A 26322-nucleotide genomic window follows, 5' to 3' on the forward strand; every position below is an offset into this window, starting at 1 on the left:
GGGCAACAAATTCATCCCAGTTTGCCTGAAAGCCCCATGTCCTGGGAAACACCTCGGTCTCGGGCACAACAGGACAGTTGGTCACCCTGTCCTTTAATTGCCTCTGCAGATGGAGGTAGTCAGTGCCCAGCCCCCAGGACAGAGCCCCTAAGGTCCACGGTAGGAGTATAAGGTCCAGGATTACAATGCTGTGAGGCCATGGGGCTGGGTCAGAGGTCAAAGGGCAACCCACCTGGTGATCATTTCCTTCTCCTTATTGGAGGCATGGCCACCACTGCCCAGCACTTTGGCCGGAGTGGACAAGAAATACAGGCAGTGGTTGGTGAAATACTGGTTGATCAAAGGGAGCAGGATCTGAAGAGTGAGCGGGAAGAGATGAGTGTGACTGAGTGAAGGGCGGAGAGAGTCTAACCAGTTCCCAGCCTCCTCCAGCTTCTGAGCCCACCTCTCACCTTGGCAAAGAACTTAATCTCCTGTTCGTGCGGGGACTTTTCTACTCGTCCACTGCTGACCACAGCCTCTGGGGGGAGCAAAAAGGGGTCATGGTGGATTCAAGGCTAGTGAACTCAGGGTGTTCTGATGGGGCCGAGTTAGGAGAGGATGGGAGATAAGTTCTTCACATGAAGTCACCTTGTTGGCTCTGAAATAGAACTCTCTCTCCTACCTTTCATCTGCTGCCCTAACTCTTTGCTCAAACCCTTCTTGAGGCTGAGAATGGGGCAGGGCCATGGAACATCCCCTCCTCTCCTATCACAAGCCCTTTTCTTCCTGAACATCAATACTGGCACTGAGTAAATTTGAAATAAACGAAACAAGAGGTCAATATTAAAATGGAAATCAATTTCAAATGTAATAATAATGGTGACAGTAATAATTAATACTATTAAAATAATAATGCTGACCATAATTATTATAGACTTGCTATTTCTTGGCACTGTGAGAAACATCCTTGTACCATCTCCTCCCACTTTGGAGGTCTGTGTACAGTGCGCTCTCACTTAACATCCTCCTTAGGTTCTTGGAAACTGCAACTTTAAGCAAAACAATGTATAAGGACACCGACTTGACCATAGGCTAATTGATATAAACAAGAGTTAAGTTCCTATGGCATATTTCTCATCACCAAGCTTCTAAATAAAGACCCCAAACACTTCCAATATTAAACTTTGAAATGGATGTGAGCTCTACATACATTTAAGAAATCACTCCATGAGCTGCCCCCGCCACCTCTCTGGCCCCATTTCCTCTCACTCTCGCCCTCAGTCACTCTGGTGCAGCCAAACAGACCTAATATTCATAGAAGGGGCCTCTCGGAGTCTTTGCACTGGCTGTTCCCCTGCCTGGAATACTCTCCCCAGATGCCCACACGGCCCTTCCCCAGTTCCTTCAGGTCTTCGGGAATACTCCCCTCGGCACATGCCTTAGCGGGCTCTATTGTAGTCTTTCCCCCAGCATTAGTCACCTGCTAACACACCAAGTGATTTAGTTACTTCTGACATTAATTGTCTGAATCCAGGACAGGAACCTGTCTGTCTTGCTCACTGTTTAGTCTCAACACCTTTAACACTGTCTGGCACAGGAATTATATGAGGGAGGAAGGAGACACGCGTGACCGGGCTCCGAGGTAGGGCAGACATCAGGGAGGGACTTCTCCGCACCCAGGTGGGCGATAAACTCCTGGGAAATGTCCATCCAGCGTAGCAACTGCTGCAGGAAGCCAAAGGCGAACCGTTTCTCAATGGAAGATGTATCCAGCTCCATGTCTTTAAGGCCTCTGCGTGGATGAGTGAAGGGAAGGGTCAGCTTAGACCCAGAACGCCCTGTTTCCCATCCTTCTTGCGCTCTGACTCTGCTCCCACAGGCCCTGCTTCTGCGGGTTCTGCCTCACCCCAGGTCCCTGGAGTTTCCAGCTCCTCCCTGGACTAGAGCTGCTTCTTACCCCAAGCCCCACCTTTCTAACACCCCTCCCCTCTGGCTCCACCTCATTTGTCACTCTCCACCCTCTTAGCTTTCTCCCCCTTTCTGGTCCCGCCCCCACTCTCCAGACCCTACCCTCTTAGCCTCCTCCCTTCTTTGGCCCTGTTTCCCCTACAGTGGCCTCAGTTCTCCCAGCTGCTGCCCTGTGGGTCCTGCCTCTCTTCCCCACTGCTCTCAGGTCTGGCTCCCAGCCCATGTACCTGGTGACTGCATAGCCATTCATCTGCAGGAACTTCAGCAGCTCCTGGGCTTTCTCTCTATCTCGTGCCTTCTCCTTGGCAGTGAGAGTGTCGTAGGGGACCAGCAGAGGGTGGGTCCCACCACCTGGGGTGGCAAAGACCAGAAATCAGGGGGCTGGGGGGGACCCAGGCCACTCTCATTGAAGTGCTTTCTGCAGTTGAAGGCTTATATAATTACTAGAGGCCTGACCTACGAAATTCTTGCATGGGTAGGGTCCCTGTGCTTGACTAGAGATTAGGGCCAATCTGTGGGGCAACCAGCTGGCCTCTGCCTTGGTTGGCCTGGGGCTTGCGGGCTGGGGGCAGCTCCTGTATTGAGCCTCTGCCCCCTGGTGGTCAGTGCGCACCATAGCGACCAGTAGTTCAGTCGATTTGCATATTAGGCTTTAATTATATAGGATAGTAATAAAGACAGAGATAAAAATGACCAAAACATTGCTTTTGGATGTTCTTCACATCCTCACCACAAACCTAACGTAGTAAATGCTATTATCCCCGCTGCACAAACACAGAAACAAAGGTTCAAGGGGCTGAGAGCAGTTGCGGCAGATGGAAGTCACACAGCCCTGACACAGGCCCTGACGGTCCAGGCCTATGACGAGGGGACGGTGGAGAAGGGGGCTCTGCGCAGGGGCGACGGGGCCTCTCACCCTTGGCTTCCAGCTCCTGCTTCTTCTTCCGCCCCCATGTGTTGTGGTAATTTTCCGCCAGCTGTTCTGCCATAGCCTGGGTGTGGATGCGAGAGTCAAGGCCCAGACTCAGAGGGTGTCCTCCCCACCCAAACAGACACCTCCACGCCCCAAATGAAAAGATGAGGGGATCTCACCTGCAGCTCCCGGGACAGGGTAACTCCGCTGAGGTCGGGTGGTTGGGGGTTGTAGCCTTCTCTCGGATCATAGGTCTGGGAGGACAAGGGAGAAATGGGGGGCTTGGTGGGTTAGCAGGAAGCCCATGCCCCAACCCAATCTACCCCCCCTCACCTGGCCCTAGACCCCTGCTCTGCACCCTCTTCTTAAGGCCCTGCCTCTAAGCCACCCCCTACTTTCTATTCTGCCGTCTCCTTTCCTGGGCCTTCTCCTGCACCTCATAGTGGGCCTTCCTCCTAACCCCACTCCACCTCCTGCCTGGCCTCCCCCTCTCCTGGCCCTGCCCCTTATTCTAGCCACTCACCACCCGCTCAATGCCCAGCCCTCCACCCCGGTCCAGCCTCCACCTGGGCACTTTGGGAGATCTTCCTTGTTTTCTTCTTCTCCGTCTTCTCCTCCTCACCCTCCCTGGCTTTCTCTATGGTCCATTCCCAGGCAATCATGGCTTTCAAGGACTCCTTGATGGGCCATCGATAAATCTCTTTGTCCTGGGGTTGATAGGAGAAAACGGAGTTGGTGGAATGGGGTGAGAGGGAAGTGGAGGTAAGAGGCCCTGGCTTAGCTTCCCTGGCTTCCAGTGTCCCAAAAAAGGGAAGGCCCCCAGCACGTGGCTAGGAAGTGGTCCAGTTGAATTTGAACGTAGGTCTCTTCCCTGCTCTGTTACAGAGCTTTCCAAACACACTCTCACTGTCCCATGTTACACAGGAGACTCAGAGAAGTTAAGGATGGTAAAGGAATCAAACCCAGTCTCTCTGACCCTTCCAGAAGGAACACTAAGAGTCCTGGGTTTAGGGGAGGCAGCCAAGTTCAAGGAAAGGCACAGTCCATGGAGGGGGATCCAGCTAGATCCAAGCCTCTGAAGCAGACTCACTCCCTGAACCCCCAAACTTAGAGGTTTCATTTTGGACCCCGACATTGGGCCCCAAGGCTTGGTCACCTTCTCTGAAAAGGTCTTATATGGCCTCAGCATGGGGTGGGTCTTCAGCTCCTCATCTACGTTCTCCCCATATGACCAGTTATTCTGGATCTGGAGGTGAAAAGGGATGGGTGGAGGCGGTGTTACCACACAGCTGAGGGTAGGAGCAAGATGAGGGGTAAACAGCAGCTTGGGGTACACAGAGAGGAAACCCTGGAGGGTTGTAGGTCTCAGGAAGGGTTAAGTGTCTCAGAAAAGCTGATGTTTGGGGGCAGGGGTAGGAGTTCCTGGGAAGGGGAGGACCCTGATGCCAACCTTGTCGAAGGCCCACTTCTCGTGTGTGTACTCTGCGAACTTGTTAATGAAGGAGTCCAGCTTCTCTGGGATGATCACACTATTAAGGGGGACAGGGTCAGCAGATGTTGGGGCTGGCCCTTCCTTCCATCTCTGACCGTCACGTTCTGCTTCTCTTTGCCCCGCATCCCACCCTCTCCTCCCACCAGGCCTCACTTGAGGGTTTCCACGGGCCGAGGATCAAAGTTGCCTTCAGCATCCACTGTGGCCTTTTTCTCAGCCTTGGACGAGTATGAGGCATCCACGTAGTCAGGGGGCAGGGCCCCTGCGATGGCACACAGACAAGGCATAGCTATGCGGTACAGCTCTGGGTCATACTTCTAGGGATGCCAAGGACAGGGGTGTCACTGCAGGCCTGGCTGAGCCTGCAGTTCCTGGAGTCCAAGGACCTCAAATTTATCCCTGCCATCAGACACCCTCCTCCCTGAGCCCACAAACATGAATTACGAAACCCAAGCCTCAGTCCCATCTGGACCCGCAAGCCATCCTATGTAACCTGCTCCAAGCCCCCAAATTAGAGGCCCATCCCATCTTCCATGACACCCGAATCAGAGGTCCAACTCATGGATTCTCTTTGATCCAGAGGACCTCCCTCCCTGAACCCCACATTTGGAGATTTCATCCTGAATCTCAACTTTGGACTCCACCCCTTCCAAACAGGTTCTGTTCAGGGTCCCCAGGTGCCCAGACCTTGTGTGCCAGCGAATCAAAGATGCCCCAGAAGAGTTTCCTTGTGAGGTGCAGCTCTTCCTCTGAAGTGATGCCGAAGTTGGCCCAGCCTGTGGGCAGGCAGTAGTACTTCCAACAGCGCTCATAGTGGTTGGTAAGAAGCTGGATGGGAGATAGGAGGAGGCAAGCAAATGAGGGGGCGGAAGAAGTTGGCAGGCGAATGAAAGTCCTGGAGGCCCAGGGCTGCCAGTGCTTTTACATTTTGAAGGCGGTGTGGCTTATGTAAATAGTGCCGATGAGGGGAATGGTATGCTTATCGGGGAGTGGTCCTGCACAGTTTATTGTACAAATTTAGCATTCTAATTTAGAGTCAGGATGGGCATTAAAGCAGAGCTGGATTTGTCTGGTATTGTTTTACACAAATAATCCGTGAGTAGTGTTATGTATGAGTAAATGGAAACATGGATGCAGTGGTTTGCTCTTACATCAATTGTCATGTGGAATAGAAACACTAGCAGCACTCCACACAAATATATGGTAATTGTGAAGAGGGCCTCCACATTTAATATGCAAATTTGAAATAGGGGCTGATTTAGATGTATTATGCAAAATAGTCAAGACATCTGAGTTGGAGGTATCTCCTTATGAAAACTAGCATGGAGCCCCGCCGCATGGCTCAGTGGTTGAGCATCAACCTATGAAGCAGGAGGTCGTGATTTGATTCCTGGTCAGGGCACATGCCCAGGTTGCAGGCTCAGTCCCCAGTGTGGGGCGTGCAGGAGGCAGCTGATCAATGATTCTCTCTCATCATTGATGTTTCTCTCTCTCTCTCCCTCTTCCTACCTCTCTGAAATCAATAAAAATATGTTTTTAAAAAAACTAGCATGGAAATAGAAAATAATAATAGGAAAGACTGTGCAAAGATTCAAAATAGCTGTGGAAGTGTTTATTAAAATAAATGTACTCATTTGAATAGTAGAAGGCTGGTGGTCTGGGCATAAGAATAAACATGCTAATTAGGAAAACCAGTGTGCCCCATGCAAATATATGTTAATTTATGTGAGGGTTGGCTCAATGTTAGGGAAATTAAACTTTAATTAGAGAGTGTTAGAGGCACCAATGACACAAAGTGAATATTCTGGGAACCCCAGTATGCAAATGAAAATGCTAAAGAATGGCTTCATAGCTGCAGTTTAACTGGCCTGCGGGGTGTTGATACAAATGAGCCCCATAGTCCGAGTGCGGAGCGAGCGGTGGGCGGGGCATGGTAATGAGCGAGCTAAAGAGCGTCTGCCCTCACCTTGAGCGGCATCTTCGCGAACTCATTAAGGATGGGCACGTCGAACACCAGGCGCCGCAGCAGGTGCTGCAGCATGGACGGGCGGATGTACCTGGGAGGACATTCAGCGGGCGGTGGGCTCTCACCTGGAAGCCCACCCCACCCCACCCCACGGCCCCGCCCTGCCCCATCCCGGGCGGCCTACTTGCAGAGCGCCATGAGGCAGTCCTCGATGACGTCACGCTGCGCTTTGGTGAGGGAGCGGCCCCGGGACAGGCGGTACACGGTGTGCAGCATGGAGTCCACCATGATGGCGCGGTGCTCGGTTCCCGCAAAGAGCGGCGCACACTTGGTGATGAGCGGCAGCACCGCCAGGCACAGGTATCTGTTCAGCGCCAGCGCCATCTCAGTAGTGCTGAACGTGGCCTGGAACGCAGAGTGGGGACTTCAGTCCTCTGTGGCTCCTGGGGTTGCCCTGGCACTCGCGCTGGACAGCTCTGAGCAAATGACCCAGGCTTCTGATCTTTCCTCCAAACCTGCTCCTCCTAGTCTCTACTCTCTTACAAAAGTGGAGAAGCCAATGAATGAACACTCATTACCCAGACTTAACATATATTTGCATTCTGCAGTTTTCACCTTGGGCATGTTTATTTCTTCTAACCCCACCTTTTTTCCTGTGATATTTTCATGCAACACTCAGCCTATACCATTTTATCTCAAAATACTTAAATATGTATCTCCATTCAGATAAGAAGTTCTATTTAACACTCTATGCTGCCATTATCACACCTCACAGAATTAACAATCCTATATAATAAAAGGGTAATATGCAAATGGACCCTAATAGAGGAACGACCAGTTGCTATGATGTGCACTGACCACCAGGGGGCAGACGCTCAATGCAGGAGCTGCCCCCTAGTGGTCTGTGCGTTCCCACAGGGGGAGCTCCACTCAGCCACAAGCCAGGCTGAAGGCTGTGAGCGCAGTGGTGGTGCAGGAGCCTCTCCTGCCTCCATGGCAGCACTAAGGACATCCGACTAACAGCTTAGGCCCGCTCCCTGGGGGAAGTGGGCCCAAGCCATTAGTCAGACATCCCCTGAGAGCTCTCGGGATGCCAGAGGGATGTCTGACTGCCAGCTTAGGCCTGATTCCCTGGAGAGCAGGCCTAAGCTGGCAGGTGGACATCCCCTGAGGGGTCCTGGACTGCGAGAGGGCAAGGCCAGGATGAAGTACCACCCCGAGTGCATGAATTTTTGTGCACTGGCCTAGTGTCTTCATATTCATTATCAGCTTTCTCCAATTGTCTCAAAAGTTGCTTTGCATTTAGCTGAGATTGTTTGGATCAGGGCTCCAGGAAGATCAACATACTATGTTTAGCTGATGGGTCTCGGGTCTTTTCATCTGCAGCGGTCCCTTTTCCTCCCCTGCATTAAAGCTGTTTATTTGCTGCAGTAACTGAGTCATTAGTCCAGTGGAATCTCTTACTGATCACTTTGGCTGACCACTTCCTGGTGATGTCAGTTAACTTGTTCCTTTGCCCCAGTATTTCTGACAAGCTGATGGTTATAGATTCAAGTTCCTATATTCCTCTTCCCAATTAATGGCCAAGAGTTATTTCTCCCATCTTAAAGAAGAGCCTTCTTTTGACCAAGGTCACCCCTCCAGCACATCGCCATTTTTCTGCCTCCTTTGTTACTAACTTGTGTAAAAACTGTCAACACTCATTGTCCCACATACCTCACCTCCCAGGCTCCTTAAACTCTCTCCAGTAAGGCTTTTGCCCCACCACCTTGTTGAAACTGTCAAGATCATCAGTGACCTCCATCTGGCCAAACCAGTGGTCAGTTCTCAGTCCTCATTGTACTTGGCCTTGGTAACTATTATTAGTACTATTGTTGTGCACAGGTCTTTGTGTCTCCATGATGCTGAACCATCTCTGAGAATGATTATTTCTTATAACCTGAGGTGTTGGAGATTTCCACCCTGCCCCTTTCCCAGAATTCAGTTTTTCTTGGTTTTGTCTTCTATCTTGATGGTGGGGGAGGGAGGGTCAGGAAAGCTACACAATTTCAGAACACACTATTCCCACTGAGGTAGGGAGGTTGGCCAGGCTGCTCACCGTGTCCAGTGAGGCAGCTGCCCTCATGTCGGGCAAGAATCCCACGTCCAGCACATGCAGCAAGAAGTCCTGGTTCTCAATGCCATACACACGGTCCAGGAAGAGCACCATGGATGCCTTGTGGTCTGGCACAAAGGATGCGGACATCTTTGGCTGTACCAGAGCCCCATCTGTGGACAAGGACTCAGGGGGTCAGAGATGCCCTTCAACCCACCCTCCCCAGCATCACTCCCTTGCTGAGTGCCACCCCCTCACACCTTTGCCCAGGGTGGGGATCTGCAGCGGGAGGCTGATGATGCCCACGAGGTCATCCAGGGGCACAAGGGAGCGCAGGATGGCACGGATCCGCAGGGCCTCACCCTTGCCGGCTTGGATTAGCTGGAGGGGAGAGAGGAGCATATCATTGGGAAACTCATGACCCATTTGGCATTACCCCACTGTATCCCTTCCTGACCCACTGGAGCAGAAATCCTTCTCATGGCGATAACTCAGGGGTCAAGAATACACAGCCCTGACCCCAGCCTGTGTGTCTCCACAGCAGCCTTGACTACCCTGTGTTCTCACTATCTGGTCTCCCCGCACTGGACAGGGAGCTCTGGGAGAGTGAAGTCTGGGGCTATCTTGGTCACTGGTGTGTCCCCAGCATTGCCTAACTCAGGACCAATGTTGAATGCCTGAATGAAGCGTTTAAGGCCATGCATGCCCCTCGGTCTTTGGTTCTCACATGCATCTCTGGTGCACAGCGTCCAAGAAGATCAATCAAGGCAGCGTAGAAGGACATGATGGCGTGTCCCAGGTGCACCCGGTTTTCCTCAGGGGGCTCCTCCCCAAAGCTGCGGGGGAAGGAGGGTGGTGTTGGGGAGGCAGCAAGGGGCACAGGAGGGCAGGTTGTTCTGTTGAGGAGGGGGCAGGAGACTCACTGCTCACGCCTCCGGTCCCTGCGGACACCGGGGCCGTCCCTCGCAGGGTCCTCAGAGATGCGGATGGCCTCTTCGATGGCAGCCAGCAGTCCCGAGCCACCCTCGCCCCGAAGGGCCGGCCCAAAGCACTCAGGCTTGCGGATGAGTAGCCGCACCACCACATTAGCGTTCTCCTCCACACTCTCACCTGGTGGCTCAGGTGGGTTCAGGAGGCCTTGTGAGCCCAGGGTCCCTCCCTGGGTAGCCTTGGGCCCTGCACCTCAAGAGTTCATGCCCAGACCCTGCCTCCTGCCCACGCCAGGCTTGTAGCTCAAGATGTGAGCCACACCTGAGTGATCCCAGTCCCCACCACCACCACCACCACCACCTGCCTCACCGTTGACGAAGACAGCAAAACGCAGAAAATCCAGGTAGCGCTCACCGCCGCAGGGGTTCCAGCCGATGTCTGGATACCCTTTGGCCAGGAGCATGGGGCAACTCTGGAGGCCACAGCCAGCCAGGTAGGACACCACCTGGGGGCAGAGGAGGGCTCAGCCAGAGGCCAGACCCACACTACCATCCTCCCCAAGGATGTATGACAGTAGGAATATGACAGTGACTGAGGGTCCCTGCCAATCCCTGGTGCTCTGCACTCCAATTATCTCTGGAACCCTCTGTAAACAATAACTCTCATCCTCTGCCCTACTTTCCCACCTGCCATCAGTGGGGCCTCCACCCAGGGCTCCCTGCTACCCCCAAATCTGTCCCCCACACTCAGTCAGAGGACCCTGTAAACACCTGAATCAGGTCATGTCCCCCTCCTGCTCAGAATGCTCTGGTAGTGCATTACACATGGTAAAAGCCAGAACCCTCACTGTGGCCCACAAGACCCTCCACACAACCTCCCCGCAGTGCCTCCTGCCTCACCTCCCACCACTCACCCCTCGCTCCCTCACTCTAACCACCACACTGTTCTTCAAAATCATGAGGTTCACTACTGCCTCGTGACCTTTGCACTGACTGTTCTCCTGCCTGGAATGCTCTTTCCCTTGATGTCTACATGGCTCCTCACCTGCTTCAGAGCTTTACTTGAATGTCACTACCTCACGGAGGCTTTCTCTGATCACTCTTATTTAAACTTGGACACCCTTCTGACCTGGATGATAATTTTCTCTCTTGCTTACTTTTTTCTCTCTTCAACGCTTATCACTAGCTAATACACCATGTCTTTTATTATTCATCTTGTTTATTATTCATCCCCCCAACTAGAACAAAGACAAGGATTTCAGTCTCAGTCACTGTCATACTCCTACTGCCCTGCACATAGTAGGTGCTCAATAAACATTTGTTAAATAATATAATAGTGGATAACTGTTATTGAGTATTTACTGTTTTGTAAATGCTTTCACAGGTTAATTCATTTAATCCTCTGATCAGCTCTATAACATTGTTTTAATTATAGTCATTCTGCAGATGAGCAGACAGAGGCTTGGCGAGTTTAGGCCATTTGTCCAAGGCCATGCAGCAAGGGAGTGGGGAGGGTTAAATCTAAGTTTCTGAACTCGGACCCCTTCAGTGCTGCACCCAGAAGCAGGGGCACAGAGGGCCAAGAAATGTGCCAAGGCCACACAGCTGGGAAGGGTGGAGCGTGGGTTTGCCCTCAGCTCCACGAGTGAGTGACTGTGGTCCTGATCTTTCCTTGAAAATTATTCTCTTTTTGATTCGATCCTGGACCATCCAAAATGGCTCCTCATAATGGGTCCTGAATCAGCAGGTGCCCCCAGGGTCCAGGCCTTCTCCCTCCACACCTTCTCCAAGTCCTGCTCCTGCAACGCCAAGGCCAGCTCATTGTTGTCAATGACAGAGGCAGCTGCCACGTCCAGGGGTGTGGAGCCCTGCATGCCTGTGGGGGCGAGAGGTTGTGAGAATGCGTTTTGGAGGTGCTTAGCCACCTGTCTCCTGCTTATCTTACCCCCTCTGGGAAGCCCTTCCTGACCACCCCTTTCCAGCCTGTGTTGGGTGCCTCTTCTGTCCTGTGCTTCCCCATCCAAAGTCTGACCACTTTGGGCTGTTGCTGTCTGGGATGGGTCTGTCTTCCATGAGGTACTATGAGCCCCATGAGGGCTAGGCCCAGGGCTGTCTGGGTGTCCCCAGCACTGCTCATTACAGGATCAGACCAAGGGCAGTTGAGAGTCAGTGTTACTGAATGAGTAAGTGAGCCATTGGAGAGTGAGGGGGCCTGGATGGACTGCCAGGAGTGGGCTCTGGGAGGCATCACCAGGCTCGGAGGGTTCTCACCCAGGCCAATGCCACTGTTCTCCAGCAGGTAGCTCAGGTGGTCAAACATGGAGCGCTGGTTCTGCCTGCTAATGCGGCAGAAGTAACAGAGGAAGCGGCAGCAACTTGTCACCATCTTGGGGAAGCGGATCTCCTGGGGTGGGCAGGGTGGGCCAGTGGTCAGTGCCTGCTTTCCGTGGCTCCTGGCCCTGAGCTCCCCAGTCCATGCAGGACCCTTACCTTGGATTCGCCACCCCCAAGGACATTCACCATGACCTCCATGACTGTTTCATGCATGCCCAGTGCCCTCATCAGATTTGGGTGTTGGTAGAAAACTTTGTTGTTCATGATGTTCCTGTGGACAAATGTAGTTCTTGCGTGGGGCCCAAGTCCAGGGAGAGCCCCCAGACTCTTGGGGGAGCCGTCACCAAGTGGGTTCCCCTAGGGAGGAGACCTTTGTCATGTTGCCCATTGTATCCTCAAGTGCCTAGAAATGGCCTGGCACACAGTAGGTGCTCAATAAATATTTGCTGAGTGAATAAATGAGGCACTTAACACTGAGTGCTCAATACTATTATTATTGTTAGAAGCAAGAGCTCACTAAAGCTACACAGGGACTCTACAAGGTAGGCATGACTCTTCCCCATTTGAGATGAGGAAACTGTAGCTCCAACAGGGTGGACTTTGTGCCAAGAGTCAGTCACAGGTGAGTAGGAGCTGTTATCCCAGGGGTAGGTGGAACGGTAAGGAGAAGGGACAGTATCTAGGGCAGCGGTTCTCAACCTGTGGGTCGCGACCCCTTTGGCAGTCGAACGACCCTTTCACAGGGGTCGCCTAAGACCATCCTGCATATCAGATATTTACATTATGATTCATAACAGTAGCAACATTACAGTTATGAAGTAGCAACGAAAATAATTTTATGGCCGAAACCGGTTTGGCTCAGTGGATAGAGCGTCGGCCTGCGGACTGAAAGGTCCCAGGTTCGATTCCGGTCAAGGGCATGTACCTGGGTTGCGGGCACATCCCCAGTAGGAGATGTGCAGGAGGCAGCTGATCGATGTTTCTCTCTCATCGATGTTTCTGACTCTCTATCTCTCTCCCTTTCTGTCTGTAAAAAATCAATAAAATATATTAAAAAAAAAAGAAAAGAAAAAGAAAATAATTTTATGGTTGGGTCACAACATGAGGAACTGTATTTAAAGGGCCAGAAGGTTGAGAACCACTGATCTAGGGAGATGGGCTAGTTGCCAGAAGAATGTATCACCCTGAGGATGGGGCATGGGGCAGAGGTGGAGGAAGGAGACATTATCGTATCCAGAGGATGTGGCCCAGGGGACAAGCTCCCCTCCCTTCCCCTGGGATTGGCAAAGTCAAGGCGGGGGCAGTGCCTCACCCAATGCTCTGGATCATGAGGTTCTCCTCCTGGGGACCCATCTGCACAATGAGCAGCGAGCGGATCTGGCCGAGGCACTCCAGCAGGCTCATGGTATCCACCATGGAGGATGGCGAGATGGTGTATGCCCGGGGCAGGGCGCGTAGCAACTCCCCGAGCCCATCATACTGGCGGTGCAGGAGGCTGAACATGGCCCGGACCAGCTCGGGGCTCTGCACAAAGTCCTCTTGGGCCCAACGCACCACGGTGTGAGACACCAGCTCCTGCAGCGACTCTAGGAAGGAGACACAGGGTCAGTACACATTTCCCGACCAGGGCTTTGAGCCCAAACAATGTAAAAGGGGCCTCTCTTTCCAGTGGCTCCTCAGTTACCAGCTGCCTGCCCCACGAGGCAGGAGTGCCCGGATTCTGGCAGATTTTTTCTATTGCCCTAAGACTCTGTGTTCTCTTCACCCTAGTACCTCTTCCATAAGGGCCTCCTACAAATTTCAAAAGGAAAAAAAATTAAATCGCTAGAGAACACCAGAGCACTATTATGAGCTTTCATTATGCACTTCTGAAAGACCAAGCCTCAATTCTATGTGTTCTATAAAAATATTGGCGACTTTTCATCACAAGGGTCAATAGGGACAAAGAAAAACTGTGAACATTTCAGTATCATTTGAAAATGATGTCAAAACAACTCCTTTTGACATCTATTTTCCCTGGGGATCTCCCTAGGCCTCGCCTCTCCTATAGCCAGCATCCATTTATCTCTCTGTCCCCCTTTCTCTCCCAACCCGTTTTCTTCCCAGGATTTCTGGGAGAGAAGACAGATGTGTTCTGTGTCTCAGGGTTAAAAGAAACCTCCAGGCACTGGCATTAAATGATGGTGTCAATTCATGACCTGTGATGTGCTAATCTTACTTTCCTTCCACACTCTGGCCCATCACTTCTGACCTCATCTCCTGCCCCTCTCCCCTTACTCATTTTGCACAAGCCACATTTTGCCTCTAAACATACCAAGCATGTCTCTGCCTCAGGCCCTTTGCACTGGCTGTTCTCTCTGTACCAATTAATCTTCCCAGACTTTTGCACACCTCATTCCCCCAATTCGGACCCCTCCATGTTTATCCCTCTCTCTTCTTTCACTCAACTTTATTCTTCTTCTTAAAACCCATGGCCACCTGACATTATGGCAAATATATGTATCTGTCATAATATTCTAAACTCCTTGAGGGTGGGGACTTTGACTCTTCGCCCTAATATATTCCCCAGCCCTGCCAACGTTGCCTGGCCCAGAGTTGGCCAATAATAGTTTCCTGAATGTTGTAGAATAAACCCTATAAAACATCAATGATTCTGCCTTTGTGAGATGAGGTTAATACATAGTTTGCATAATGAGCCATTGGCCCAACATTTATCATAACTGCTTTTCTAATCCCTCAGCAGGTAATCATTTCACCAAAAAAAGAAAAGAAAAACAAAGCAAAGCCACAAGGACGTGGAAGCCACAGTGGTGCGGGAGTTGCCATGTATGGATGTGAGTCTCTGCTCTGGGAGGGCCATATGCCACCCTGGTCCAGCACATAATGTGCAACCCCAACATTTGGAAGTCTACACGTCCACACGCAGCCCCACCCCAGCATGCTTCCTCTCTCACCTCACCCTCCATTCCTCTTCTCTAATATCCATTTACCCTCCTCTCTAATATCCATTTACCCTTCCCTTGTGCTACTCCTCATAGCTGTCTCGAACCCAGAGGTTCCCCAAGCACAGGGCTGCCTGCCCCTCCTCAGCCCGCTCCCTAATGGCCCAGTTCTCACGGGGTTTGCTCTCCTCAGCAGGCAGCTCCTCCTCAGGTTTCTCCTCCTTCTTCTTCACCAGCCGCACTTTCTCCAACAGGCTCATCAGGCGGCTCCCCAGAGTGACCTCTTCCTCTGGTTCCTCCTCCTTCCCCTCCAGCTGAATTCCTGGAGGTGGTCAAGGATGAAGGGAGTGTCACTCTCTGTTTGCTATTCGTAAAGTTAACCATTCACTTTTTCTTCCTTCATCTGTTCATTTATTCATGCATGCATTCATGGTTTTTTTCATTTATTTCTTTATATGTCCACATGCTTTTTTCATTTATTCATTCTTTGAAGACTTTGTCTTTTAAACCAGCTACTGTAAATATGTTCACAGAGCTAAAGGAAACCATGTCTGAAGTTTTTATTTTTTAATATATTTTTATTGATATCAGAGAGGAAGGGAGAAAAAAAGACAGATAGAAACATCAATGAGAGAGAATCATTGATTGGCTGCCTCCTGCACGCTCCCTACTGGGGATCAAGTCTGCAACCTGGGCATGTGCCCTTGACTGGAATCAAACCTGGGACCCTTCAGTCCTCAAGTCAATGCTCTATCCACTGAGCCAAACCGGCTAGGGCATGTTTGAAGTATCACAGAGAAGTATGATGACAATGACTCATCAAATAGAGAATATTAATAATGAGGTAGGTAATATAAAAAAATAACCACATAGAAATTCTGGAGTTGGAAAGTACAAAAACAATTTTAAAAATCACTAGAGAGGTATGACCACATTTTTTTAAAAAACAGGTTAATAGATTTTTTAAAAAAATATATGTATATATTTGTTATTGATTTCAAAGAGGAAGGGAGAGGGAGAGAGAGATAGAAACATCATTGAGAGAGAATCATTGATCGACTGCCTCTTACATGCCCTTTACTGGGGATTGAGCCTGCAACCTGGACATGTGCCCTTGACTGGAATCGAACCTGGGACCCTTTATTCCGCAGGCCAACACTCTATCCACTGAGCCAAACCAGCTAGGATATGACCACATATTTGAGCTGGCAGGAGAAAGAATTAGTGAACTTGAAGGTAGGACAATAGAGATAGTCTAGTCTGAAAAACAGAAAAATAATGAAGAAAAACCAACAGAGGTTCAGACCTGTAGGACACCATCCAGTATATCAATATATGCATAATGGGAGTCCCAGAATAAAAGCAGAAAAGGGGGCAGAAAGAAATATTTGGAGAAATATGACCAAAAGATTCCAAATTTGATGAAAAATATTAATCTGCACATCCAAGAAATTAAACTCCAGCCTTAGCTGGTTTGGCTCAGTGGATAGAGCATCGACCTGTGAACTGAAAGGTCCCAGGTTCAATTCTGGTCAGGGATACATGCCTGGGTTGTGGGCTGGATCCCCAGTGGGGGACTTGCAGAAGGCAGCCCATCCATGGTTCTCTCCCATCATGGATGTTTCTGTCTCTCTCTCCCTCTTCCTTCCTCTCTGAAATCAATAAAAATACATTGTTTAAAAAAGAAATTAAACTCCAAGAAGGATAAACTCAAAGAGTTCCACACCTAGACACATCTTACTCAAACTGTGTAAAGGCAAAGATAAAAATAAAAATTAAAAGCCAGACAGAGAAAAACAATACATTATATGGAAATCTCAGCAAGATTGTCAGCTGACTTCTCATCAGGAACAATCTATCCATCTTTCCAGTCAGCCATCTCTCCACTCTCATCCCTCTGCCAATAGCTACCCATCCATATACACATCCACCCAAATACCTATATAAACATATCCTCCCTCTCATCATCTATCTATTCACCAATACATCTATTCATTCATTCAACCAACCAACAGTTACATAGTACAATACTCTATCAGTTGTTCTCAACCTTCTAATGCTGTGACCCTTTAATACAGTTCCTCATGTTGTGGTGACCCCCAACCATAAAATTATTTTCATTGCTATTTCATAACTGTAATTTTGCTACTGTTATGAATCATAATGTAAATATCTGATACGCAGGATGTATTTTCAGGGGTTGTGACCCACAGGTTGAGAACCGCTGCTAAATGTTTAAGATCAGGGAATCTTAGGGTAGCTTCAGGGGAGGTCTCAAGGAAAAGTTTGGGAGGAAGATGCTCTGATGCCTTCTCCTTACCACAGTGTGCCAGCAGGTCTTGATGAAATTTGAGCAAATCCTGTCGAATCTCTTCAGGGAGAGGACAATCTTCCTCTTCCTGACCATCTTTAAAGTGCACTAGCATGTTGATCTAGGAGAAGGTCAAAGGTCAGAATGAGGGTCAGAGACCCCAGAGCAGAAACACTGTGATCAAGGATAAAAGATTTGACTGTGAGTTCCTGTCTAAGGTCATGAGCCAAAGTATAAGTTAACGAAGACTATATGGGAGACTAGACGCTTGTAAAGGGTCAGGGTCAGTCTGGATGACTCAGAGGTCAAGTTCATCCAGAGATAGGTGGGACAGTAAGAGAAAGTATATCAATAGGGTCAGAGATCAAGATCAAGTTTAGAGGTCAAGTACCATTGGTGATATGAGTAGGGGAGAAGTTGAGGTTGGGGTTTAGACAGTAAGGCCAACCAGGGTCAGGGGTCAGAGGACCTGCTCCTGGGGCGGGGAACGGAATTCGCGAGTACGTCGGGCCGTCTCAGCTGCAGACATGGTGAAGGCTTTCATGAGGAGGCCGTAGCGGTCCCGCTGGTTGGCCTGGAGCTTGTCCACGTAGTACTCTGCAAAGGCTGCCAGGGACTCCACTCGGTGCTGCAGCTCTCGGTCACAGAAATATTCCAGCAGGTGGCACATCTGTGGGAGAACAACCATGCATTAGGAAGGATGGTGGTCAGACCATGAGGACTTCCTTGAAACTTTTCTTGCTTTCTCTCCTCCTCTCAGGGACTCTGACCTAGTCCAGCCACCATCATCTCTTGCCTGGATCCGTAAATCAGACTTCTCCATGGTCTCATTTCTCCAATTCATTTCCCACTTGGAAACCAGAGAGATAATTTCAAGCCAGCAGCACTTCACTGCTTTATGCACTTTCACAGCTCCCACTGCCTCAGAATAAATCCGACTCAAGCCTCACCACTGTGTGTCCCACCCCAGATGAATGGAGGTTGGAAAATTAAAAGAACCAGCCCACCTGTAATTTCACAGACTCCGGCAACTTCATCTGGAGAAGCCCCTCCTCCAAGCCTTCTTTTTCCTCTTCTGCTGTCTCCTCTTCCTCTTTCTCCTCATCTTCCTTCTCCTGTGACTCTTCCTCCTCGTCCTCCTCCTTCTCCTCTTCATCTTCTTCTTCCTCCTCCTCTTCCTCCTCTTCCTCTTGTTCCTCAGTGAATACTTCAGGCTCAATCATCTTCAATATCTGTTTCACATCCTCATCGCCAAAGACGCCCATCACCTACAGGACAAAGCTTGGGTCCTTCACTGTGGCCTGCAGAGCCTCCATAAGTAAGTCCCAGCATCATTTCCCAGATCTGCTTTTCCTGCATGTGGCAGGTTCATTCCTGCGTTGGCTATATGGCTCCTCTCACAACCAGGAATGACATTTCTCTGCCCTGACATTCATCCTCCTTAAGATCCCCTCAAATCCTTATCCTGTGTCCCACCCACATGGCCCAGACCACATAGCTAAATATGAGCACCTTTCCCTTCCCAAGTGTCTATTCTCCCAAGCTTGTGCATATGTGACTCTGGAATAGGACACACCCTATACCTGATGGAGGCCCTTATAGCTTCCAGCATATGCCAGTTCTCAATCAAAATAATGGAGATGCTAACAGATGGAAGGAAATTGGGTAGATAAAAGGGAAGAACAAGTGAGAAAGAGAAACATGGATGAATGGGGGAAGAACTGGGTGGCTGAGTTAATGGATGGAATAGTAAGGGTTTGAATGGGAGAAGAAAGATGGGGGGTGGATAAGGAATGGAGAGGTGAAGTTAAAAGTGAAGGAAGAGATGGGAGGTGAAAAGATGACAGAGGATAAATGACATATGGATAGGTGGGTAGGTGAATGGATTGTTTGATAAATGCATGAGCAAGTAAACGAGTGTATGGGTAAATAGATAAATAGGTAAGTAGTCATGGAATGAGGTGGTATGGATGGATGAATTTATGAATGAAAAGTTGGATGAATTTGTGGATAGGCATATGAATGAATCATTAGATGGGTATGTGAATAAAAGGGTACATGAAATAAGGGATGAATAGAAGATGGAGATTGGGTGGATGGGTGAGTAGATGAATAAGTGTAGGTGGTTGGATGGATTCATAGGTAGGTGGATGGGTGAAAAAATACCTATGGATAGACAGATATATGTATGGGTGGACAGGTAGGTGGATAATGAAGAATGGATAAATCTGTGATGGTGCATGGATGTATATATGGATGTATAGATGCACCAGTGGAAATAGGATGTATGAAAAGAAAGTTAGGTTAGTAAGTAAATGGTTGATAGATGAATAAATGGCATGGTGAATGAACTGATGTATGAGTGAATAGAAGGCTAAATGGAAAACTAGAATGAAAGCTGGACAGATTGACACATGGATGGATGTATATGGTTGGAGAATGGAAAAATAAATAGATGTATGAATGGTGGTTGATTGGGAGGATGAATGGAAATAAATGTTAATAAATATATGAATAGATGACAGATTAATGAATGGAAGGAAAAGTGAATGAAGGATGAGTAGATAATGGAGGGATAAATTGAAAGGTGGAGATTGTATAGATGGAGAGATGAATGGGCGATTAGATGCATAAATGGAAGGGGAGTCAATGCATGTATGGACAGATTATTTGGAATGTGGAAGGCTGGGGCAGAGGAAAGCAGGAGGAAGCCATTACCAGCAGCGTGGACACAAGCTTGAGCACAGGGACAAACTGGAACTCCACAGAGCCCCCGACAGGGTCGCGTGCGTGCTGCCCACCATCGCGCACTGCCTCCCCCAGCATTCTCAGTGCTTTGTCCCGCAGGGCCTCCAGCGGGATGCTGGGGCTGAGGCGGGCTGGAGCATCTGCCATCCCAGTAGCTGTCAGGGCAGCCACGAAACAAGGCGGTGAGAAATGGTGTGGAGGTCGCAGGGAGGTGGTGATGCCCACGCCAGGCAAGCCGTGGCGGCGGGGACCATTATCCGTGCTTTTTCCAGGTGGGAAGAGGGTGATTGTTCGGGTCTCAGGCGTGAGGGGCACGATGTACTCGGAGAGCATGGAGCGACGGCTGCGGCAGGCACTCTCCAGGTGGATGCTGATGAGGAGGTCGTAGTAGCCAGCGCGCAGAGGGCCAGGCAGGTGCGCGTCTTCCAGGGCGTGCAGCAGCTGCGCCTGGTCCACGTGGCTGCACAGAGCATGCGCCACGCGGTTGTTGCCCAGGGCGCACACTGCGCGGTAGAGGCGGAGTGTGTGGGAGTGAAAGCGCTGCAGGTTCAGGCGCTCCGACAGCTCCAGGATGTCCATGCATCTGTGGCAAAGATGAGCCACAGACAGAACAGAGCAGGCAGAGGAGGTGGGAGACAGAGACACAGACCACAGAGAGGCAAAGAGGTGTGTAGGTGAGTTTTGGCGGCTCCAGCAGGGAATCCCAGTGTTCTGCTGGGCCAAGGTTCTGTGCGGTCTATGGAACTGGGTTTAGGAGTCTCTGAATGGTTCTGGAAGTCCCTAAGGGATCTGGGGTGCCCTGGGAATGTCTGTCACTCTGGGGTATCTGAGACTCTACCGAGAAGATCTTGAGACTCCGACAGGTATCTGGGATCCAGAATCGAGCCTGACCCCCTCCCTCCCAGGGCAGGTCTGAGATCCTGGTTATGTGTGAGCACCACTAGAGTAAATGCTCCTAGGGGAGGCCATTTCAGTCTGTTTGGGTGGTTTTCTTTTTCTGTCTGTATTCCCCAGCACCTAAACAGGACGTAGCGCATAGTAGGTGTTCAATAAATATTTGTTGACTGAATAAATGGATGTGTCTGGCCCCTGGGGATGGGTGTGAGCTCACTGAGTTACACATGAGCATTACTAAAATGTTTGTTCACAGGGCTTGATGTTCTACAGCCTGGAATGCCACCAATTACATAAGAAGAGCTCGAAGCTATTTGTCGGATGAATGAATAAAGGAAAGATGAGGCATGTTGGGAACCTCCTGGGTGAGCCTGGGATTCCTGGCCATGTTCAGAGTCCTTAAGAATATTCCTGTGATCCATGTCCACCCAGGTGTGTCTGGGTCCCCTGGAGTGGGTTCGAAGAGATCCATGGGGTGTGCCCGAGAGACCCTGCGGTGCACCCAGACCTCTCCAAGGAATGCCCAGGTCCCTCTGATGTGCACTTGAGGCCCCTTGGGGGAGTGGGCTCTTTGATATGGATCTGGGCTCCCTAAGATGGGTTTGGAGCCCTGTAAAGTGGGTCTGGGGCCCTTGGGATGTTTTCTATGGTCCCCTGAGGTGGGTCTGTGGTCCCTTGAGGTGGGTCTGTGGTCCACTGAGAAGGACCTAGGACCTCCTGAGGTGGGTCTGGAGTTCCCTGGAGTGTATCTGGGAAGGCCTGGGTTGCATCTGGGTCCCATGAGGTGTGTCTGGAGCCCACTGAAATGGATCTAAGGTTCCCTGGGGTGTTATCTGGGGACAGTAAGGTAGGTCTGGGCCTTCTAGAGTGTTGTCTGGAGTCCCAGGGTAATGTCGGGGGGGGGGGCACTGAGTTAGATCCAGACCCCCGCTGCCGCTGTCCCCCCACCCCCCATCTTGCAGCCAGGGGACCCTGACCGGTTCTCCTCAGGGATGTGCAGCGCCATCATGATCAGTGGCTCCTGGCACTCCACGGCCCAGCCCAGTCGCTCTCCAGCACGCCGCGTGTCCACCTGCAGGAAGTGGTTGGGCATGCGGCTCCACGAGATGGGCATCAGCATCTGCACCTCGAGCCGTGGTGGGCACTGCGGGGCTGGGTTCTTGCGCTCGCTCAGAAACATGGCGGCAGACAGCGGCATGATGTTCTGGGGGCACAGTGCACTGGTCAGGATTCCCAGCCCTCCATCCTGCCACCCTGCTTCCAGGGAGACCTCCCAGATTGCCCCTTCCCGTACAGCTACTTTTCCAGTCTGGCCTCCCACACCTCCCACCTCCGCCTGTACCATCACTGCACTCTTACCTTCTGCTTCCCCAACTCAAATTGGATGACATTCTGGTGGGTGGGCAGGACAAAGACAGCAGGAAAGAGCTTCGTGTTGGGTTCCACCTGGCAAGGGATAACGGCAGGGTGAGGAAGAGGGTGAGCTGCAGGTGGTGTTGACTCTGGAACCCAAACTCTGGGGCTGATTGTCCCATCCTGATCCTGCTGGCACCTGCAGATCCAAACTAAGGCACTGTAGGCTCCACAATGGCCCTGAAGCCGCGCTTGGGCTGGCCTGCCCCTGATCCAGCCAGGTCAGGTTCCTCCAACTCCACCGGGGCAGTCTGTCGCCTGGGTCTCTGTCCACATCATGTCCCCACCATGAATGCCTTTCCCATTTCTCTCCCAAGCATGCGCATTCTCCCAACTCCCGAAAGCATCCTGACTCCCCCTGCCCCCAGCACTTCTGATCTTCCCAGTGGAACCCACCCAGCCTCCACCACAAACACCACCATCTGGAAACAGCCTTGCCAAAACCAACCCTGAATCTAACTGCACCTCTGCACCACTCCCAGTTTACAGGAAATACAGAGGACAGAGGAAAATGTTCAGATGACACCACAGTGGGAACCAGGCCCATACTGTTCAGGTGGCAGAGTGCACAGAGTCCCCTGGGCTTTGTTAAAGTGCACATTCCAAGTTAGTGGGTCTGGGGAGAGGTTAGATTCTGCATTTTCCTTAAAACAATTTTTTTTTTTCATTTACCACTGACATACAATATTATACTATTTTTAGATGTACAACATAGTGATATACCTTACAAAGTAATCACCCCAATAAGTCTAGTACTCACTTAACAACATAGTTATTATAATATTACAATATTATTGCCTATATTCCCTATGCTTTACACCCCTATGACTATTTTTATAACTGACAATTTGTACTTCTGAATTCCTTCACCATTTTCATTCCAACCCCCCTCCCATCTGGCAACCATGTTTGTTCTCTGTACCTATGAATTTGTTTCTGTTTTGTTTGTTTGTGTATTTTGGTTTTTAGATTCCACATATAGGTGAAACCTTATGGTATTTGTCTTTCTTGGTAGCATAATATCCTCTAGGTCAATCCATGTTGTCACAAATGCCTAGATTTCATTCTTTTTATGACTGAGTAGTATTCCATTGTATGTCTGTACCACATCTTTATCCACTTGTCTATCAGTGGACACTTAAGTTGCTTCCATATCTTAGATCATGTAAATAATGCTGCAATGAACACAGAGGTAATGTGTCTTTTCAAATTAGGGGTTTGTATTTCTTCAGATAAATACCCAGAAGTGGGATTACTGGGTCACATGGTAGTTCTATCTTGAATTTTTTTGAGGAACCTCCATACTGTTTTCCACAGTGGCTGCACCAATTTGCATTCCCACCAGTAGTGCAGGAGGGTTCCCTTTTCTCCACATCCTCACCAATATTTGCTGATTTACTGAAAATAGCCATTCTGACAGGTGTGAGGTGATATCTCATTGTTGTTTGTCTGATGATTAGTTTTGCTGAGTATTTTTTGTAGAGATTCTGTATTTTAACAAACTCTCAGGTGATACAGACACTGCTGATCCAGGGACCATAATTTAGATGGATTAATGGGTGGACAGGAGAATAAATATGACATAAAGCCATTGTAGTAAAATATGGATGGTAGATTCTTGGTAGTGGGAAATGGGTATTCACTGTACAATCCCTTTAATTTTGCTGTACACTTGAAATTTTTCATAATAAAATGTTGAAAGGAAAAGTCCACCTTAGGATTCTGGCCCATCTAGGGTGTTCCCCGGTTGGTGAAAAGGTGGCCACTGGTGGCATCCACCCTAATAGGGAATACAAACCTCTCTCTCAGATCAAGGCTATGCTTTGTCTCCTTTCTGGGCCTCAGTTCACTGGGTGGTTCAACTAGACTTTCCCTGTGGCCTGCCAGCTCTGGCCTGTCTTGAGGACAGAGTAGGTTCTCTTTGTTTTGTTTTGTTTTAGGTGCTGTTTTTGTCCTGTTTTTTTAAAGGTCTGGACTCCAGGGGTGTCTGGGAAGGTTGTCCCAGGATGCTGGGACATGATACTATTGCTAAGTTGAAAGGTATGGGCTCACCTGGAAAAAGGTGTTGCTCTCTTTGCCATTGGCTGTAAAGGTCATTAGGCCAGTGGCCAAGTCCACCAGGCAGCCAATGACAAGGTCTGTGTGGCTGATCCGGCCCTGCTGCCCGGAGCTCACAAAGTCTCCGCCCCACACCATGTAGCAGTTGCTGCACTTGAGGCTGGAGGAGACAGGGGTGGTCAGTGCGTGGGTCCTCAGCCAAAGCATTCTGGACCCTGAATACCTCCTTCCCTAAGCTCCTAGAATACCGTGACCTCAGGGCTCATCCCCAAACCTCCACCACCTGCAGACCTGAGCACTAAAACCCATCACCCCAGACCCTGAGCTCCTCAGAGCTAGAATTCTTAGAAGCTGGTGGGATGTTCTGGAAGGAGAAGAAGGAAGGGGAGCAAAGAGGAGAGAACAGAGAAAGGAGGTGAGGTAGAAAGAAGAGGGCGAGATAAAAAAGGGGGAGTAAACAGAAAAGAAGAAATGGAAAAAGGAGAGGAGGAAGAAAAAAAGCAGAACAGAAGCCATTGGAAGAAAATAAACAGGAAGAGAGGAGGAAAAGTAGGAGGGAAACTTCTGAGCCAGGTGCCCAGTGCTGACGTCCCGCCTCCCACAGTCCCCACCCCTCCCTGGCACCTGCTATGGACGTTGCCTTGTTCATCCCCCATGGTCACTGTCACGGCCCGGACCTTGGTGAGGTCGAAGTTCATGTCGTGCTGATGGTAGTCAGGGGTGACCCAGCCCACCCACACGCAGCTGGGTTCCTGGCCAGCAAAGACCCTCACGGAGTAATAGTACTGGAGAGGCAAAGGGAAGATCAGTGGTCAGTCCAAAAGAATGGCGACAGAGGGCTTCCCTGGGACTTTAAGTGGGTTTCTCTGGATTCTCAGTGTCTTCTGGGAGTTTAACCAGTTTCCAGATTTGAGACCCCTTGGGTCTATGTCCCTCTGTTTCTGTGTTTATTGATGTATTTCTAAACTCGGGAATCCTTTCGGAGTATTTTGTGATATCCCCAAGTTTGGGTCTCTCCTCAGGTTATAGCAAAGTTACAAATAAACAATGGCTAACAAACAGCTCACTAATTAGTTCACAAGTTAACTCACTTAATCCTTACAATTACCATCAATTGTAATAACCTTACAATTACCATTTTACTGATGGAAAAAACCAGAGCTTTTTGACAAGACCCAAATGGCACCCAGATGACCCATGATCCTAACATGACTGTTTGTCTCAGAAAATATTCCAGGTTTGGGGAATCCCAAAACTATTGGAATAATTATAAATTTTGGTTCCCAGGAATATACTAGAACAATTTAAATGTGGATATATTGAGTTTATACGGGCGAATACAAATATTGGGGCCCCAAGTTTATATTGGTTTATCCCTTGGATGTTTTTAGGTCCCTGGGAGTTATATTAGTGTGCCTTATAGCGTCACAGTGATTCCCACAATTTTTAGGCTCTATGGCCCTAGGAGTTCAAAGGATTAAATCAGCATGTGCTGTGTTTTGAGGTCTCCAGTGTGTATTGAGGTATGGCAGTTACCGGGAATCACAACATGAAATTCTAAAACCTGAGAGGCTTCTAAAGCGGAAGGTCCTGGTCATACCGTGGTGGTGTTGAGGATGATCTCAGGGTCATCACGGTTATCAGCAGGCACCACCTCTCGAGGGAGTCGGGGCAGAGCCGGAGTGGCTGGTGGCTGGGTCACCATGGCAGCCTTCTTGGCCTTGAATAAGAACCTGGTGGTGGGGAGGAGAAGTTGCGTAAGGACTAGCTCTCAAGCCCAACCCTCCAATCCTCCTGACTACACATTATGCTCCCCACATCTGTCCTAACTACATCCTGTTTCTCATACCCAAGGCCTTACCCCTAGAGGATAGAATTCCCAACTATGACAGCCTAATCCATTCTGAAAGTGCTGCACTCTGTGCCTGTGAGTGCTGGTTGACCCACATTTAGAGGAGCATCTGGGAACATGGAGCTTTCCTTGGGGGCTACAGTGGTCCCCCTATGTCAGCATTTCTCAGATGCATTTCTCATATGGGAGTTAAAGGAATTTGAGAAAGGACCATTCTTCTTGTGTGGCACTGTCTGGTACACTGAAAGCAAGTAGAATCGATGGAGACCCTAGGAGCAGCTTGATAACCCAAACTGTGATAATCGAAATCTTCCATCATTTCCAAACACCCCAAAAGACACAGAACTACCCATTGAAAACCACTACCATAGTAGGGGGAAAGCTGATTTCAATTCAAGTTTAATGCCTTCTGAGGGCATCCCTTG

The 26322-nt window shown here is 49.7% G+C and overlaps 1 protein-coding gene across 5 annotated transcripts in view; it reads right to left on the bottom strand.

The window, feature by feature from the left end:
• RYR1 (ryanodine receptor 1) overlaps positions 1-26322 on the bottom strand; it is a 131854-nt gene that overhangs the window by 71232 nt on the left and 34300 nt on the right. For all 5 annotated transcript variants that reach the window (XM_059666680.1, XM_059666677.1, XM_059666678.1 and 2 more), the window contains exons 29-60: positions 25646-25778; positions 24670-24830; positions 24040-24205; positions 21934-22020; positions 21552-21778; positions 19651-20263; positions 17940-18200; positions 17402-17602; positions 16942-17053; positions 14797-14943; positions 12992-13265; positions 11836-11950; positions 11617-11749; positions 11127-11221; positions 9716-9851; positions 9340-9526; positions 9144-9252; positions 8677-8797; positions 8420-8589; positions 6506-6726; positions 6322-6412; positions 5043-5183; positions 4509-4672; positions 4314-4392; positions 4020-4109; positions 3430-3570; positions 3043-3117; positions 2867-2942; positions 2178-2301; positions 1659-1774; positions 453-520; positions 233-354 (exon numbers count right to left, since the gene is read on the bottom strand). In XM_059666680.1, the coding sequence (XP_059522663.1) occupies positions 233-354; positions 453-520; positions 1659-1774; positions 2178-2301; positions 2867-2942; positions 3043-3117; positions 3430-3570; positions 4020-4109; positions 4314-4392; positions 4509-4672; positions 5043-5183; positions 6322-6412; positions 6506-6726; positions 8420-8589; positions 8677-8797; positions 9144-9252; positions 9340-9526; positions 9716-9851; positions 11127-11221; positions 11617-11749; positions 11836-11950; positions 12992-13265; positions 14797-14943; positions 16942-17053; positions 17402-17602; positions 17940-18200; positions 19651-20263; positions 21552-21778; positions 21934-22020; positions 24040-24205; positions 24670-24830; positions 25646-25778 (4956 nt within the window). The remainder of the gene's footprint in view (positions 1-232; positions 355-452; positions 521-1658; positions 1775-2177; positions 2302-2866; positions 2943-3042; positions 3118-3429; positions 3571-4019; positions 4110-4313; positions 4393-4508; positions 4673-5042; positions 5184-6321; positions 6413-6505; positions 6727-8419; positions 8590-8676; positions 8798-9143; positions 9253-9339; positions 9527-9715; positions 9852-11126; positions 11222-11616; positions 11750-11835; positions 11951-12991; positions 13266-14796; positions 14944-16941; positions 17054-17401; positions 17603-17939; positions 18201-19650; positions 20264-21551; positions 21779-21933; positions 22021-24039; positions 24206-24669; positions 24831-25645; positions 25779-26322) is intronic.

Source organism: Myotis daubentonii, chromosome 15 (assembly GCF_963259705.1).
Source record: "Myotis daubentonii chromosome 15, mMyoDau2.1, whole genome shotgun sequence".
NCBI lineage: Eukaryota > Metazoa > Chordata > Mammalia > Chiroptera > Vespertilionidae > Myotis > Myotis daubentonii.